This window comes from Enoplosus armatus, chromosome 1 (genome assembly GCF_043641665.1).
Source record: "Enoplosus armatus isolate fEnoArm2 chromosome 1, fEnoArm2.hap1, whole genome shotgun sequence".
Lineage (NCBI taxonomy): Eukaryota > Metazoa > Chordata > Actinopteri > Centrarchiformes > Enoplosidae > Enoplosus > Enoplosus armatus.
Genome location: NC_092180.1, coordinates 28,975,095 through 28,991,141, shown reverse-complemented (window position 1 = coordinate 28,991,141; position 16,047 = coordinate 28,975,095). Strand labels below are relative to the sequence as shown.

Here is a 16,047-nt window from a genome sequence, read left to right as displayed (position 1 = left end):
TACATGCAAGTATCCACAACAATTGTCCATAAATCTCCATACATTCAAACATTTCACCAACCCAACAACTAGTGCGGTCTAGCGTAGCGTGGCATAGTGTGGCATAGTGGTCAAAAAATTATTTGTGCTCCCCCGTCTGGCAAGAAATTTCCTACATATATTGTCCGTAACACAAAGCACACAGGTGACACCTACTGGTTTGGTATATGCACACACACTGGAAATGGCTCCTACAGGCTGCATAGAGACAAAAGTGCAAGGACCTATTTCAATTAGCATCTGCTCCATCTAGCTTCCTGCAGAAAGGCCACAGAGAATGACTAGTGTGTTTAACACCTGCTGAGACATTCTGACATTTCAACATTCCATTCGAAATGCCTCCAACAAGCAGGGTTTGTGTGAGGAGCAAAACAATATAGCTGAAAATGTACCTAAAAAAGATTAATGTAAAAGTTCAACATTTTGGGAAATATTCTTATTAGCCCTTTTTTAAGAGCGAGTTTTGAACGATATCAATCTCATTTCTGTAAGCAGAGTAAGGAGCTGGAGTCTGAAAACATCCTGGAACTAGGGCTGTGCTATATGGACATCAGTACATGTCATTTTGTTACAGCCTGCTTCTCCCTGTTCCCCCTATACCAGATCTCTACCCACTTGAACTCTGACACTCTGTAACCCACAGGAAACTTCAAAGGCATTCCTGGATTCCAGACCAATTGTCATGGCAATCAGAAAACCTGATGCTGTCTTGTGTTGGTGAGATGATGGTAATATGAAAATGCCCGAACACAATATGTCTTAATCTCTACTTCTTGAGAATTCCTGAGAGTGACCCCATATATATGGGAGAAAGTGCCTGACAAACTGTACTACATATATATGTACTGGCAAATAAACAAAAAAATCATCACAATAAATAAACAAACAAATCACAAACAAGTCAAGTTTCACCACCTCCTGCCGTCGCCCCAACCATTTCACTTGTCTAGTGGGGCAACAAGCTCTGCTTTGTATGATCTATACCTTGTGAAACATTAAACACAGTACTTGTCTCACATGTCCATGTGGATGATACTTAAGCTCACTCCCTCACCCAGTCTTTACACCCTGTCATGGTGTTGTCATACAGTGCCAGGCTATACACAAACACAGGAAAAGTCCAGTAGTCTCACTCTCTACCCTTACATGGTTATGGCTTTTGTTTCACAACAATCACACTCTTAGATTATATTTCAATACATTTTACACTTACAAGTACATGAACCTTTTAACACCTCAATTTCCACAATGCCATAAAACCAAGTAACAGAGGCTCCAACACTGTTTCCCTTCAAAATCTGCATTGTTTTAGATTTAGAATTTTCTATTATTTTACCTGTACCCATGCACCAAGAGCCTCTTTTAAGCTAACCTTAACCTGCTTTAAGTGATGTTTGATTTGATGTGCCTCATTTGACGGGCGACAACTGACGCTCCTACGGAGCACTGCTGGCATCAGATTTGGCACAGAACCAACTATTTTTTTTAAGAAAAGGTTGCTATTTAGGCAAAACCTTTGTATATTATAGTTACCCCCCATCATTTTATACACATTTCTATTTGAATAACTTTATATGAAATGCTAACGCCACAGAAGCAGCAGTATTTTGGGAAAGGTAGGCAGGCATAAGTTTGTATGCTTTACAGATACCCCACATACATTTTCTATACATTTCTATTTGAGTAGCCTATAACGTTACATAAGGCAGGAGGGCAACTGTTGGATGCGTGCTGCTGCTTTTGTCAAGTGGTTGGCAGTAGAACACTGGTAAAGCCACTGTGGACGAGCCATCTCATATCATCTTTTATTTTTTTCTGAAAGTCACTTAAAGCGCAGCTTATCATAACTCATCATCAATCATAACAATGTCAATAAATTGCTGTTGTCAGGTTTATATAATATAACCATGTTTAACCATTGCAACCATTAAACGCTGTCCTCACTGCTATATCATAAGATATTAAATATTATAAATATTACATTAAATAATAAAATGCTTCAAAACGGTGGTAGGAAACTTCACATGTGTGGAACTTGCACGTGTTTTCCACATTTGCAGCAGGTTGTCCCTGTTTTGCAGTCCTTCTTTGCAGGGCAGAAGTTGCATCTCCTTCTCTTCTGTCCCCTTGTATTGGCTTCTTGTGTGAGTTCTTGATCAGGGCCAGGCTCAGATCGCTGCACTGCCCTTAGCAATGCTGCTGAAGCTGCTGTGTGGGGAAGGTGTTGTCGCTTTTGCATGCAAGGAGTCACAAGGGCCTTTCCAAGCTCCTCCAAAAAGAACCTCCTCCAGTTCCTCTTACTTGCCCTCCAGGTAGGGTTTAGCTCACTCCATATGACATCCAGGGTCTTCCATTCTTGACCATAACGATTAATCCCCTCCATGTTTGTCATTGCAATGACAATTTTTTCAATGGCTGGAGGGAGGAAGAGCTGGAAGGTTGACAAAATGTCAGATGCATGGGAGATGGCCAGTCTTTCACTTAAATACTGTAAATGTGTATATTTTGTATTTTCATTTCATTTTTCATTTCACCTCATTTCACTTAAATACTGTAAATGTGTATATTTTGTATTTTGTATTTCTTATTTTTATATTTTGTACAAACTTTTAGTTCTAAATTATGCTACTTTCTACTCTTGAATGGGAGCACCGGTACTGTACAATTTCCCCCCGGGGATCAATAAAGTATTTCTGCTCTGCTGCTGCTGCTGCTGCTGCTGCTCTGCTCTGCTGCTTGTGGGTCCTGGAGTCATTCGAATGACATTTTCGGTGCCATCCTGCCTGCAACTTGATGTGGAAGTGAGGACCAACAGATAGCACTGTTTTTCGACATAAACGCCTGCCTTGCTGCCTGCTCCTCTCCTTCATCTTCATCATCACGTTGTCTTCCTGCTCTGACACATCCTCCTCCAAATCACTATCAACCTCCTCATCTTGGGAGATCAGATCAAGGACCTGTTGCACACCAAGTCTTGCTGCCATGATGTCAGTCACTGAAATGGCAGCTCAGGTACATTTATAATGTTACGAACCCCCCACCACCACCCTCCCAACCCAAATTGATTCAAATTTGTTACTTTGTAGATTATTTTATTACATTGCAGGAGCTTGTGCTTGCAGGTGCAGATTTTAGGATTACAAGTACCTGGGAATTCACATTGACAATAAACTGGACTGGGTAAAGAACACTAACGCCCTCTACAAGAAGGGCCAGAGCCATCTCTATTTTCTGAGGCGGCTGAGGTCCTTCAACATCTATGTTGAGGATGTTTTATGAGTCTGTGGTGGCCAGCGCTATCCTCTATGCTGTTGCATGCTGGAGCAGCAGGCTGAGGGTGGCGGACGGTGGTGTCAGAGAGGAGGATGCTGTCTAAGCTGCGGGGCATCTTGGACAATGTTTCACATCCCCTCCATGATGTACTGGTCGGACACAAGAGCACCTTCAGTGGGAGACTCATTCCTCCCAAATGTATAACAGAGCGACACAGGAAATCATTCCTGCCTGCGGCCATCAAACTGTTTAACTCCTCCCTCTGAGTGTCAGACACTCAGGAAGAGACTGGAAATCTGGATCTACTTCACCTGTTCATATACTACCTCACTATTTATTCTTAAATGTTTAAGTGCAATACATATATAGTCATACATATATATATACACACATACATATACATTGTTATTGTATATATTTTTTACTTCATTGTTCACTTAAATACTGTAAATGTGTATATTTTTTATTTTTATATTTTGTACATACTTTTAGCTCTAAATCAAGCTACTTTTTACTCTTGAATGGGAGCACCGGTACTGTACAATTTCACCCCGGGATCAATAAAGTATTTCTGATTCTGATTCTGATTCTGATTGTGTCTGTGTAAAGGCACCTTCTGACCTCTGGATGACTTCTGTTCCCTTTGTGCACCATATATGATCACTCCTATGCTGTTTTACTATTTAACTGTTTCGAGATTCCCTCATGCCCCTTCAAAGACCAGTAGGTGTCTGTCTCTGCGGGAACCTGGGCAAATGTGGTGGGAACACAGACAGTTCACAAGAACTGTCTGTGTTCCCACCACAGACACTCTGTCACCACTGTCCCATAAAAAATACACACAAACATGGCCTGTACAGTTTCACAGTTTCAAGATTCCCTAAAACCAACATTTTCCTTGATTTGACCCACACTAGTAGATCTAAAATCCATCTCAATAGATACAGGTCAAATTTGACCCGAAACAGCCTCAGTGTACAAAAATTATATTATATATATTATAAAATATTTTCATTTTTGTGTATTTTGGGTCACTTTAGGAAAAGTCATCAAATTTCAGGCTAAAAGAATGACGTTTAGGGTATTTTTACTGCTGTCAAATGTCAAAACTGGTCAAATTTGACCCGAACAGTATGTAAGGGTTAAAGATATAGAGTTTGACTCATACCTCAAGACAGAATGGACATTCTGGAAACAATGACACAGGAAATACCTCACCAACACTAATATGGGACACAGCTAAAGCAGTACTGAGAGGAAAAATCATATCATACTCAACACATTAAAAAAAAGAAAGAACTAGAAGTAGAAAACAAATTAGAGGAAAAAATAAAACAATTACACACTTCCCATGCAGCCAACCCCACAGAACAAATACTGAAAGAAATTAGAGATGCTAAATTAAAACTTGACAATATCATCAATAAAAAGACACAATTCAAAGACTATGATACAACCATTTTGAACACAATGACAAATCCAGCAAATACCTAGCAAATCAACTCAAACGCAATAAGGAGAAGTCACTCATCTCAATAATCATTACTTAACAGGGAACATCACCAATGATCCACAAACTAAATTTTTTTTTTTTAGCAGAAATAGAAAAGTATTTAGATAGCATTACATTACCCACACTAGCAAAAGATCAAGCAGATATTTTAGACACCAAATTAACATCCACAGAATATGAAAAAGCACTAAATAAAATGTCAAATAATAAAGCCCCTGGACTAGATGGATTCCCCACTTAATTATATAAACACTTCTGACCAACACTATCATCATTATTTACTAGAATGGCAGACGAGATAAAAACGAACATATCCATCCCGCATCATATGAACACAGCACTAATTTCAGTACTGCTTAAAACAAATAAGAACCCAACTTACTACACAAGCTACAGGCCCATTTCCTCAATAAACACAGATATCAAAATCATAAGCAAAGCACTAGCAACCAGAATTGAACCAGGCTTCATCATAAATCCAGCAATTACCACTCACTACTGGAAACAACACATATTTAGGTATAAAATTCTCCCACAAGCTGTCAGAGTTGTTCCACCTTTACTTCACTCCACTACTTAAGACAACACAAGATGACTTAAAATGATGGATGACTAACCATTATAGGACATATTGCAACAATACAAATGATGATATTACCAAAAATCAATTATCCATTCACAATGATCCCAACCTAACCCACAGCAAAGTGGTTCAACACACTGGACACACTAATAACAACAAAACACCTAGAATAAAACTAACCACATTACGATTAAAAACATCAAGGAGGCCTAGAAATACCAAATTTCCAACACTACTACTTGTGGCTGGCTTGATATAGAACAAACCAGATGCCAAGACAGCAGTCACAGATCTACCTTTCCTCATTGACACAATCAAACACCATAACTGCTTTAAAAACATAGCAATCGCTACAACTCTGACAGCTTGATGGAAAGTCAATGAAATAAAAACATTACGTCACCGACCACACAAACACCCATATAGCACAATCCAGACTTCACTGTAAATAAATAACCCCTCATAGGCGCCAAATGGAAAGAAAAAGGAATTACACACCTCCATCACATTTTTGACCATAACACCCTGTTAACATTCAAACAGCTTATTGTTAAATATGGCATTGAGAGACAGCAATACTTGTACTGTACTGTAATGTCTCCAATAAAACATTCAATCAAGGCAAAAATAGATCTCATATCTCTAACACACACCTGGAACACCCACCATTATTGGACAGTATCAATAACATTGCAAAATCAAACAAACTTCCACTAACTCTACCAATGCACCTCATTTCCCAATAAACAAATGGGGAAAAGGCCTGAACATCAGAACCAATGACCACTTTTGCAATAAAATCTGTAAGAACATCTTCAGCATGTTCTGGAACACCAACATAAGGCTAATACAATACAAGATCATTCACAGTACACACATCACACAGCACAAGATGGACATAATGGGATTTACAGAACCAGACATATGCACTCATTGTACACTCAACACAACTGATGATTACCTCCACGCACTCTGGCTCTGTCCACCTATACAACATTTCTGGGAAAAAATAACCACCACACTATCCTTGGTATTCCTTGGTTGTAACATCCCATTATCCCCTTATGTATATACTCGGTGACCTGGACATACTCAACACATGGTCAACACAAATCATAATACCCCTACTTGTGGCCCTAACTATCGCCAAGAAAGCAATACTATTAAATTGGAAAAGCAGGAAAAAAAAACAACATATCACAATGGTTGGACTTCCTAACAAGGCAGATATCAATGGAACAACAATCAGCTCTACAAAAAAAACAACTTGGAACAGTTCAATAAAACATACTTAACAATTCTCAGATCTATTCTGCTGCCAGTAGGCCAATGCCACAACACAAATACAAAGGTACATGTAAGCATGGAACGGGAAAAGGGAAAACAAGGAATAATAATGCTAAATCAAACCCATCCTGCAATGCTTGCCTGAAATACATTCAAACCCAAACAGATCACGCCCTCCATTTATTCATTTATTTATTATTTTTTATTTATTTATTTTTCCCTCCCTCCCTCTCGTTTTTTTGTTTGTTTGTTTATTGTTTTTATTGATTTGTTGTTGTGTTTTTGTTTTGGGGGTTTTGTTTTTGTTCTTTGTTTGTTTTTTTATGTATTTTATTTTTTTCTGCTCTCACGTGTCCATTTATGTTTTGGACATTAGCATCAACTGTTGCCTTTGTATATATTGATATGATCATATTGTCTATATATGTATTACTTGTGCAAAACATAAACTAAACTTCAATATTTAATAGAAAATAATCACAAAATGCAATAGCACAACGTGCTGTCAACATAAAAATAAATATGCTACAATATATGCCTACTTGACAGACTAATAAAATATTCTGCTTTGATGATGGACTTCTGTCTTTCTGCTTTCCAGGCATGTTGTCCCTCTATCACCCAAATCTCTGCAAATCTGCGGGCTGGGAAGGAGGCAACCCCTGGCCCATTTACTGAAATGAACAGCAGGCTGTTCAGCGTGGAGATGTATAAAGGCACGCTGTCCACTTGGTCATTTTTAGTTTTCCTAATTTTATGGGATTCATTTCTTTTCTCATTGGATGGCTGTAAATACATCTCTTTGCAGGTAGAGATGTGGGACAAAGAGGTTCCTTTGGCAATAACATGGCAATAACAGAGCTCCTTTTACGTCTCAGCTCAAATTTAATGCCGAAATCTGCTAGTACCTTTTGACACAGCTGTTGTGTTAGTTTGAAAATGGAAGTGCATATGATTTATCTGGAATTTCCTTATCTTATATGACTCAAACCTATATGGAAATAGAAGACTATGGCAGTGTTTTTGTTTTCAGCAAGGCTGCAACTAATGGTTACTGTCATTATTGATTAGCTTGTTCATTATTTTTGGGATTAGTCATTAAGTTAATAAAATGTCAAAAATAGTGAAAAATATCAATCACAGTTTCCAGTGGCGTGTGGTCCCACTAACCCAATAAGGGTGTTGGGGCACCGTTCCTCCTGCAATTCTAATTGTGAAACACATATTTTAATGAAAAATCGTTAATGTTATTGTTGTGTTGTGTGTGTATACATTTAAGTTGTTACTCTCACATAAATCATACATTACAACAGAAATGTGCGATGACTAATAAAAAGTGCTGCCTACTGTCTTTGTCTGTGTGCCAAAGGGCGCACTTATCTCCGCCCAACGGCGGTATGTGTGTAATATGTTCGGCTTTCCCTGGTGGCCCCTGATTGGTTGACATGGCACCAGAAAATAAATGTTGCCAAATTGGGCGATTTTCCGCCCATTTAGGTGGCTGTAGGATGGTTTCATGTCGGTAAAAATTAGCTTGGGTGGGTTAACAAAACTTTAGCCTGATTTGTCATGGTGCAGATGTTTTTTTATTTTTTCCAATACTGATATTATTTTCTGGCTAATAATTACGTTTTTGAACCAACCTGGCAACACTGCCCAAGTAGCAAGAAGAAGTACTGAAACAGAGCAGAGGAGATCGTCAGACAGACAGACAGAAAATGTCACATATTTTGGTTTCTCTCCAGCGGCCTTCTCGCGCAAGCATAAACAGAGCTTTAGCTAGCCTGCTTGCTTTTCGTGGCTGTAAATTGTCTGTGTGTGTGTCAAACTCCAACACAGAGGACAGAAGCAGCGCGCCTGTAAATGACACCAAAACGCGGTAGAGACTCTCAGCATAGTATTTTTACGCGACAGTATGGCGGATAGCATACCAAGATTTAGTAGCCCCACCTAGTGGAAAAGTCACGCCACGCCACTGAGGGATGATATGAATTTGTGAACAGTCAAGAGATTTAGCCAATGATACAAATCAATGTGTATGACTATTTAATGGTACTAATGTTTTCTCAAATGATTTTGGCATCAATGTGATGAAATACATTGATTTGTCAGATATTTAAATCCCCAGTTCAACCCAAAACAGACATTCCTGTCAGTTGACATTTTACTATGTCACAATATATATCGATATTATGACATCAAATTACATATATAGTGATACAGACTTTTATCCCTAGGCTTTTTCTTCATTTGCTCCTGTTATGTAATGTGCATGCCAATTAAGCATAATGTACATTTCCCCCTAATTTAACAAATTCAAGAATATAATCATGCTATTTTCAACACTTTGTTGTTCTGGATTACTCATCTAAAGTGTTATTGTCCGATTTCAGCCATTACGGGTGTATTTAGTAGGACCACTCCCAAAAGGTGAGTGGGTGTTAAACATGTTTGTCATTAATAAAAACATAAATACTTATCTTACCTAAATGCAAGAGCAGAGAAAATATATAGTTAAAGTTAAGAAAATCAATACCGACATCTTTACAGGTCAACCTAATGCCCTAGAAACTTGTAACAAAAAAACACTGGCCCAACATGTGACAATACCTTCTCTATGAGGGATAACTCCAAGACATAATGAAAGAGCTTGGTGTTTTCACAGATTATATTGCTTCACACACACTCTGTGTTAAAGAATTATTTTGTGACTTCCCTGTAAGATAATTAGATATTATCTATAACCTTATATGCAGCACAACGTGCAAGAGCATCCAGTATGTTCTCCTGTCCCATTGTGGGTTTTTTTTTCACTATTATTCTTTGTCTTTGCGTTATATTATATAACTTGTTATTATATAACATATTATATTTGATGCCTCTGTTATGTGACTTACTGCATCTGTTCTGTTTAATTATTCAATTTACTGAATCCATGCTTTATGTTCTACGTATTACTTACTCATTTGAAAGTGAATTTAATAACAGTGTCTGTACCTCTTTAGCTTTCCGGTGTCTGTCCTTGCTGTCTCTGTCTCTGTCCTTTCCCTCCTCTACAGGGTGGCAGGAGTAGGACACTGTCCTCCAGTCCTGCGGAGAGTTGGTGATGCTGGTGACCTTTGACTCAGTGGCAATGTTGTCCTCATTGAGTGAGTGGGACGACCTCCTGGTGAACATGCTCTTCTTCAGAGCTTTTACTCTGAGGCTATCGCTGTTACTCCCATCTGAGCAGCACCACTCCATCGAGGAGCCATTGTCCATTTTGACATTGTGGCCGGTGGTGTGGCACTGGAAAACACGAGGTGAGAGGGTGGTGTCGGGATGTGGATGAGGGTTGGGTTGCGACTTGTCGGGGGTGGAATTGGACCCACATGCCGACGCCGTCTCCTCATGTCTCCCATTGGTCTCGGGCTCCTGGATCTTCTCGTCCAGCTTGTTGAGTTTGGAGAGCACCAGGGAGATCTCACTGCGAACCCCCGACAGAGACTCAAGCTTCTTCTCGATCTCACCAATCCTCATGACCAGCTTGCACACACTCGATTTCAGCTCATCGTCTGTGTTTTCCAGTGAATGGAAGAGGCGGTCCAGCTTGGACTTGGCTAGTTTGACCGTGTTGCGTTCAGGGGAGCTGTCACCTTCAGACTTCAGTGTTACCTGAGAGAGAGACCCATTACTGTTGTAGCAGGATGGTTGAACAACGCCCAGAGAGTCACAAACACTCATATCATCCAGAAAACGAAAAATGTCACTTATGTCATCACTTACAATCTCAGAGTCCTCATCAGAATGTTTAAAGGTGTGTCTTTCTCTGTCACTGTACTTAACTGGGTATTCCTTCACCTTCTTCTGCTCAGCCCGCTCTGTTTGAGTCCCAACACTAGAGGAGCTGTCCCCTCCCATAAAGGATGGACTGTTCATATTTTTATCCCTAAACCTTGTGGCTGCTTCTCTTTTGTCCAAACCCACAGGCCCACTACCCATCAGTGCTACATCTTTGATTTTTATTCCGTTCTTTGCAAAGCCAAATGTAGAAGCTACTACCTTTTCCTTTGGGCTCTGAAAATACTGTTCATTGTCAGTGCTGATGATGCTGATATTGCAATGGTGGTCTTCTTTGAGTGTTTTTTTGTTCAGAAATGACCTCTCAAAGTCCGGAGGCCCCTCTTCTGTGTTGAGACTGAGGCTCTTCACTGGCCACGACGGCTGCTTCCCTGTTTTGTCACTGTGCTTCCTGCTGCTGGCGCACTCAGAGACTGGGGTCGGACCAAAGTACGTGGATGCCTGTAAGTCGTCCAGGCTCTCGTGCTTCACCCTCCTTCTGTCCTGAAGAGGGGAGTTGATTGTTGCCTCAAAGTAGGGGTTACTGTAGGGCAGTTCAAAACTGTGGTTGAAGAAGGTGGCAGGCTTGTGTTCCCTCCTGTGGTAGGCGTTTGCAGCCTTACTGCCCTGTTTGCGCTCAGTGGTGATGACCTACAACAGTAACCCAGACAGACAAGGACTGAGTCTGCTTTAAAACACAAACACAGAAATACACAGCAAATACAGCAGAGACAGTGTACTAATAGTAACTATAGAATCATAAAAATTTAGCATTTAATAATGATGTGATAAAATATCACAAAAGCGTGGAACCCTCCAGGGAATATGTTACAAACAAAATGCAAATTACTGAACAGTGCGAAAGAATTGACTGTAAATTGAAAAATATATTTCCATTTATATATTTGATTGTGCATAATTTATATGTGAAGATAAAATACAGGTTAGGGGATGTAGGAGCCATTTCTAGTCTATATCTCCCTCCAAAACACGCAGTTCGCTGACAGTAGCATATAGAGCCATCATGCAGATATCTATGTCAGGTTTACCATTATTTCTTTATTTAATCAGAACCAGAATTTTTATATGAAATAAGTGTATGTTTATCAAGTCCATATACTTTTTGAGGAAATCAATTGTGTAGTCAAGATTAAATGAAAAATATTTTTCTGTCAACTTTTGTAGGTGCAAAAGTTTGTGAACTCTGAGCTGCATTGCTTAAAATGAGCAGGTAAATACAATCAAAATTGGTGACTAAACCAATGAACCAATGAAATGAGAGATCTTTAGGGAAGAAATTGGGCAGCACGTATTAAAACAGAGATGAGCTCCATCAGTCCACCATGAGGCAGATCATCTACAAATGGAGAACACTGAAAATGACAGCAATTCTGCCTAGAAGTGGACGACCATCTAAAATATCTGCACGGGCCGCAAGAAAAGTGATAATTCAGGTAGAAGCCAACCCAAACATAACATCTAGAGATTTGCAGATGTCTCTTGCTGCACCTGGGGCACATATGCATGCTTTCACAATAAGAAGAAAACTCAAACTCATCTCAACTTTGCCAGAGAGCACTTGAAGCTTGAAACCTGAAGCTTTCTGTGGACAAATGAGTCCAAAATTGAACTGTTAGGTTGCAACCAAATCCTCCACGTTTGGCGAAAAGTCAACTTTAAGATCTGGGCCTGCTTTTCATCCTCGGGACCTGGACACTTCCACATAGTCCAGAGAATCATGAATTCTGAGGAATACTGTAAAATCCTGGAACATAACCTCAAACCACCAGTTGTAAAATTTCCCCCTGGGGATCAATAAAGTATTTCTGATTCTGATTCTGAAAGCTTGGCCAAAAAATGATCATGCAACATGATAATGATCTGAAGCCTTCCAGCAATAAAAGGAATGGCTAAGGAAGAAGAAGATTTGTGTTCTGGATTGGCTCAGTCAAAGTCTGGACCTGAATCCAATTGATATGCAGTGGCGGGACCTGAAGCGGGCAGTTCATGCCCGACGCCCATCCAACCTCCCTCAACTGGCTGTGTTCTGCAAGGAGGAGTGGGCAAAAAATCTCCCAAAACAGATGTAAGAGATTGATTAGTCGCTACAAACATTCGGTTGAGGTTATTGCTGCGAAAGGAGGTGCAATACCCTATTAACGAAAGGGGTTCACATATTTTTGCACTCATGAAATCTGAGTTTTTGTTAAATCAACCATTTTTATTAAATAAAGAATGACAATATATAATTTTCTTTTGTGAGTCCATTATTTGGAATGTCAGTATTATGAATTGGGGTATAGATTAACATTTAATAATGTTTTTTTGTTGCAAAAATACTGACTCTGACTACCTATCTCCGTAGGATTCACAAACTTTCGAGCAGCACTGTATCTAAATCGCCTGGCAGTTTCTATACAAGACACTAATTACAGCTGTACTCAATTTGCTCCACCTAAATAACGCATCAACGTATATATCAGTTAACAAATTGATTAAAAAATAATTGACAGTATCTATCAACTCAAGGTGTTTTATACACTATATGGACAAAAGTATTGGGCCACTCCTCTTAATCATTGAATTCAGGTGTTTCATTCAGTCGCATTGCCACAGGTGTACAAAATCAAGCACCTAGCCATGCAGTCTGCCTTTACAAACATTTGTGAAAGAATGGGTCATTCTAAAGAATTCACTGAATTCGAACGTGGTACTGTAATAGGATGCCACCGTTGCAACAAGTCAGTTCGTGAAATTTCTTCTCTCCTAGATATTCCACAATCAACTGTAAGTGGTATTATTGCAAAGTGGAAACGTTTAGGAACCACAGCAACTCAGCCACGAAGTGGCAGACCACGTAATGTTACACAGTGGGGTCGCCGAGTGCCGAGGCGCATAGTGCATAAAAATCGCCAAAGCTCTGCTGACTCAATAACTGCAGAGTTCCAAACCAGCTCTGGCATTAATATCAGCACCAAAACTGTGCGCCGGGAGCTTCATGGCATGGGTTTCCACGGCCGAGCAGCTGCATGCAAGCCTTACATCACTAAGCACAATGCCAAGTGTCGGATGGAGTGGTGTAAAGCACGCCGCTACTGGACTCTGGAGCAGTGGAAACGTGTTGTGGGGTGACGAATCATGCTTCTCTATCTGGCAGTCTGACGGACGAGTCTGGGTTTGGCGAATGCCAGGAGAACGTTACCTGCCTGACAGCATTATGCCAACTGTAAAGTTTGGTGGAGGAGGGATAATGCTATGGGGTTGTTTTTCTGGGGTTGGCCTAGGCCCCTTAGTTCCAGTGAAGGGAAATCTTAATGCTTCATCTTACCAAGTCATTTTGGACAATTCTATGCTTCCAACTTTGTGGAAACAGTTTGGGGAAGGCCCTTTTCTGTTCCAGCAAGACTGTGCCCCAGTGCACAAAGCAAGGTCTATAAAGGCATGGTTGGATGAGTTTGGTGTGGAAGAACTTGACTGGCCCGCACAGAGCCCTGACCTCAACCCCACTGAACACCTTTGGGATGAACTAGAACGGAGATTGCGAACCAGGCCCTCTCGTCCAACATCAATGTCTGACCTCACAAATGCTCTTCTGGGTGAATGGGCAAAAATTCCCACAGACAAATCCAAATCTTGTAGAAAGCCTTCCCAGAAGACTGGAAGCTGTTATAGCTGCAAAGGGGGGACCAACTCCATATTAATGCCTATGAATTTGGATGGCATAAAAGCTCCTGTAGGTGTAATGTGTAGATGGCCCAATACTTTTGTCCATATAGTGTATTTGTTGCACTTAAGTTGACGTTAATATTTTCAGTAATGGTTGCTTTCACAAGCAGAATCTTTTAGAATTTTAATTATAATATTAAACAGATACACTTTTTCATGATTATTGATGCATAGCTTGACATAGAATCAGGTCATGCAACATTTCATTTCATTATGTACTCCAATTAAGTATCTGAAATGAAGCATCAGAGGCACACTGTAGATATTTCTATGACAAATTCCTGTCAACTCTGGTAACTGGTGAAACAAATAGTGCTTAAATTAGTCAATTGTGTTAAGTCACTTATCAAGCAGAAATATCAAATATTTATTTGTTACAGTTTTGCGAACATCCTTTACAGATGGAATTTGTTTATTTCTTATTTTGTACATTGAATACTTTTTGGGGATTTCGTCAGCCAAATTTGAAAAAATAATGTTGGGCCTCATGAGGGAATCTGTCAATACTTTGGGGGCTTTTTATACACTAAATGAATAATAAATTATATAAAACGTACTTAATAAGTTATACATTTATAAACTATGTAAGAATCAGAATTTATTTATACAAAATAATGAGTAATTTTTTTTTCAACACAACATATGCCAGTGATTTTTTATGTGTTCCAAACCCTGACAACATCAGAGATACACAAGTACCCAGTACTTATGTACACAAGGCCTCAACAGCTTCCTAAAAACACAAACCTGTGGTGAGAAGGCCACAAAGTTGTGGAAGTCCTCCTTAAAGATGTTCCTCTTCTGGATGCAGGGGTGAACAGAAAAGGGCTCTGGATGGCCAATGTGTTGCAGGGACTCCTGGTCGGTGGTGGACTCGCTGTCGATGTCGATGGGAAAGTAGGTGCTCTGCATTTCGCAGGGTTGAGTGGGTGGACTGCCGCTGGAGTACTGTGGCAGATGGTGCAGTTTGTCCAGAGAGGCTGCTCTACATTTCAAGTCCTTGCTAAGACCCATAAGGAAGTTAGGGTCCGAGGTTGGAATAAACTGCTGGCACTCAGATGATTTAGGACAGGGAGGGGCACTCTGAGCCACTGTGTGCTGTTGGGGGTGGTGGAGAGGATGGTTGTGATGTCCATCCCTAGGGTGATCCATGTGCTCATAACCAACCCCTTTTTCACAGTCCTGAAACTTATAGGTATCAAGGTCAGACCTGCACAGCTCCATTGACTGGTTCTTGTGGAACCTAGCTCTGTGCACTATGGGGAGCTTATCCTTGGCTATGCCTCCATTCATCTGGATCAAATTGAACATAGTGATGATGTCTGCGGCCACCATGAGTTTCTTGGACTGTGGGTCCTCCATGGAACAGCGCATCTTGTCCTTGAACAGGGTGGCCGGGAAGGTGGGGTCCAGGCATGCCGTGTAGAAGAGCAGGCTGCGGAGCTTGGCCAGGTGCACCAGGTCGAAGCGAGTGCACAGGGACTTACACAGGTCCTGGTAGGACATGGTGTTGTGCTTGGTGTCCAGCTCCTCCAAGATTCGGACCAGGAACAGAGAGTACTCTGGGAAGGGGTCCATGGTTGCTTGGTCTATAGGCCTCAAGAGAAGCTTGGCACCTGGAAACAACACATCTAAATGTTCATTCAGTGCAATGTGTTTTGCCCTGCCAGCAGAAAAAAAGCATCACAAAATAAGAGATGCTCACTTACAATGACCAGAATGAGGCAGTCACACTGTAAAGACTTTTTTGTCTAAAGACAAATTCAAATTTACATGTATTTTGCTGATTTTATTTCACATAGAAAAA

General features: G+C 40.3%; 1 protein-coding gene across 1 annotated transcript in view; it reads right to left on the bottom strand.

Moving 5' to 3' along the window:
• minar1 (membrane integral NOTCH2 associated receptor 1) overlaps positions 1–15,818 on the bottom strand; it is a 56,338-nt gene extending 40,520 nt beyond the window's left edge. The window contains exons 1-2 of the mRNA XM_070910505.1: positions 14,988–15,818; positions 9,693–11,165 (exon numbers count right to left, since the gene is read on the bottom strand). Coding sequence (XP_070766606.1) covers positions 9,693–11,165; positions 14,988–15,818 — 2,304 coding nt within the window. The remainder of the gene's footprint in view (positions 1–9,692; positions 11,166–14,987) is intronic.
• Between the last annotated feature and the right edge of the window lie 229 nt (positions 15,819–16,047).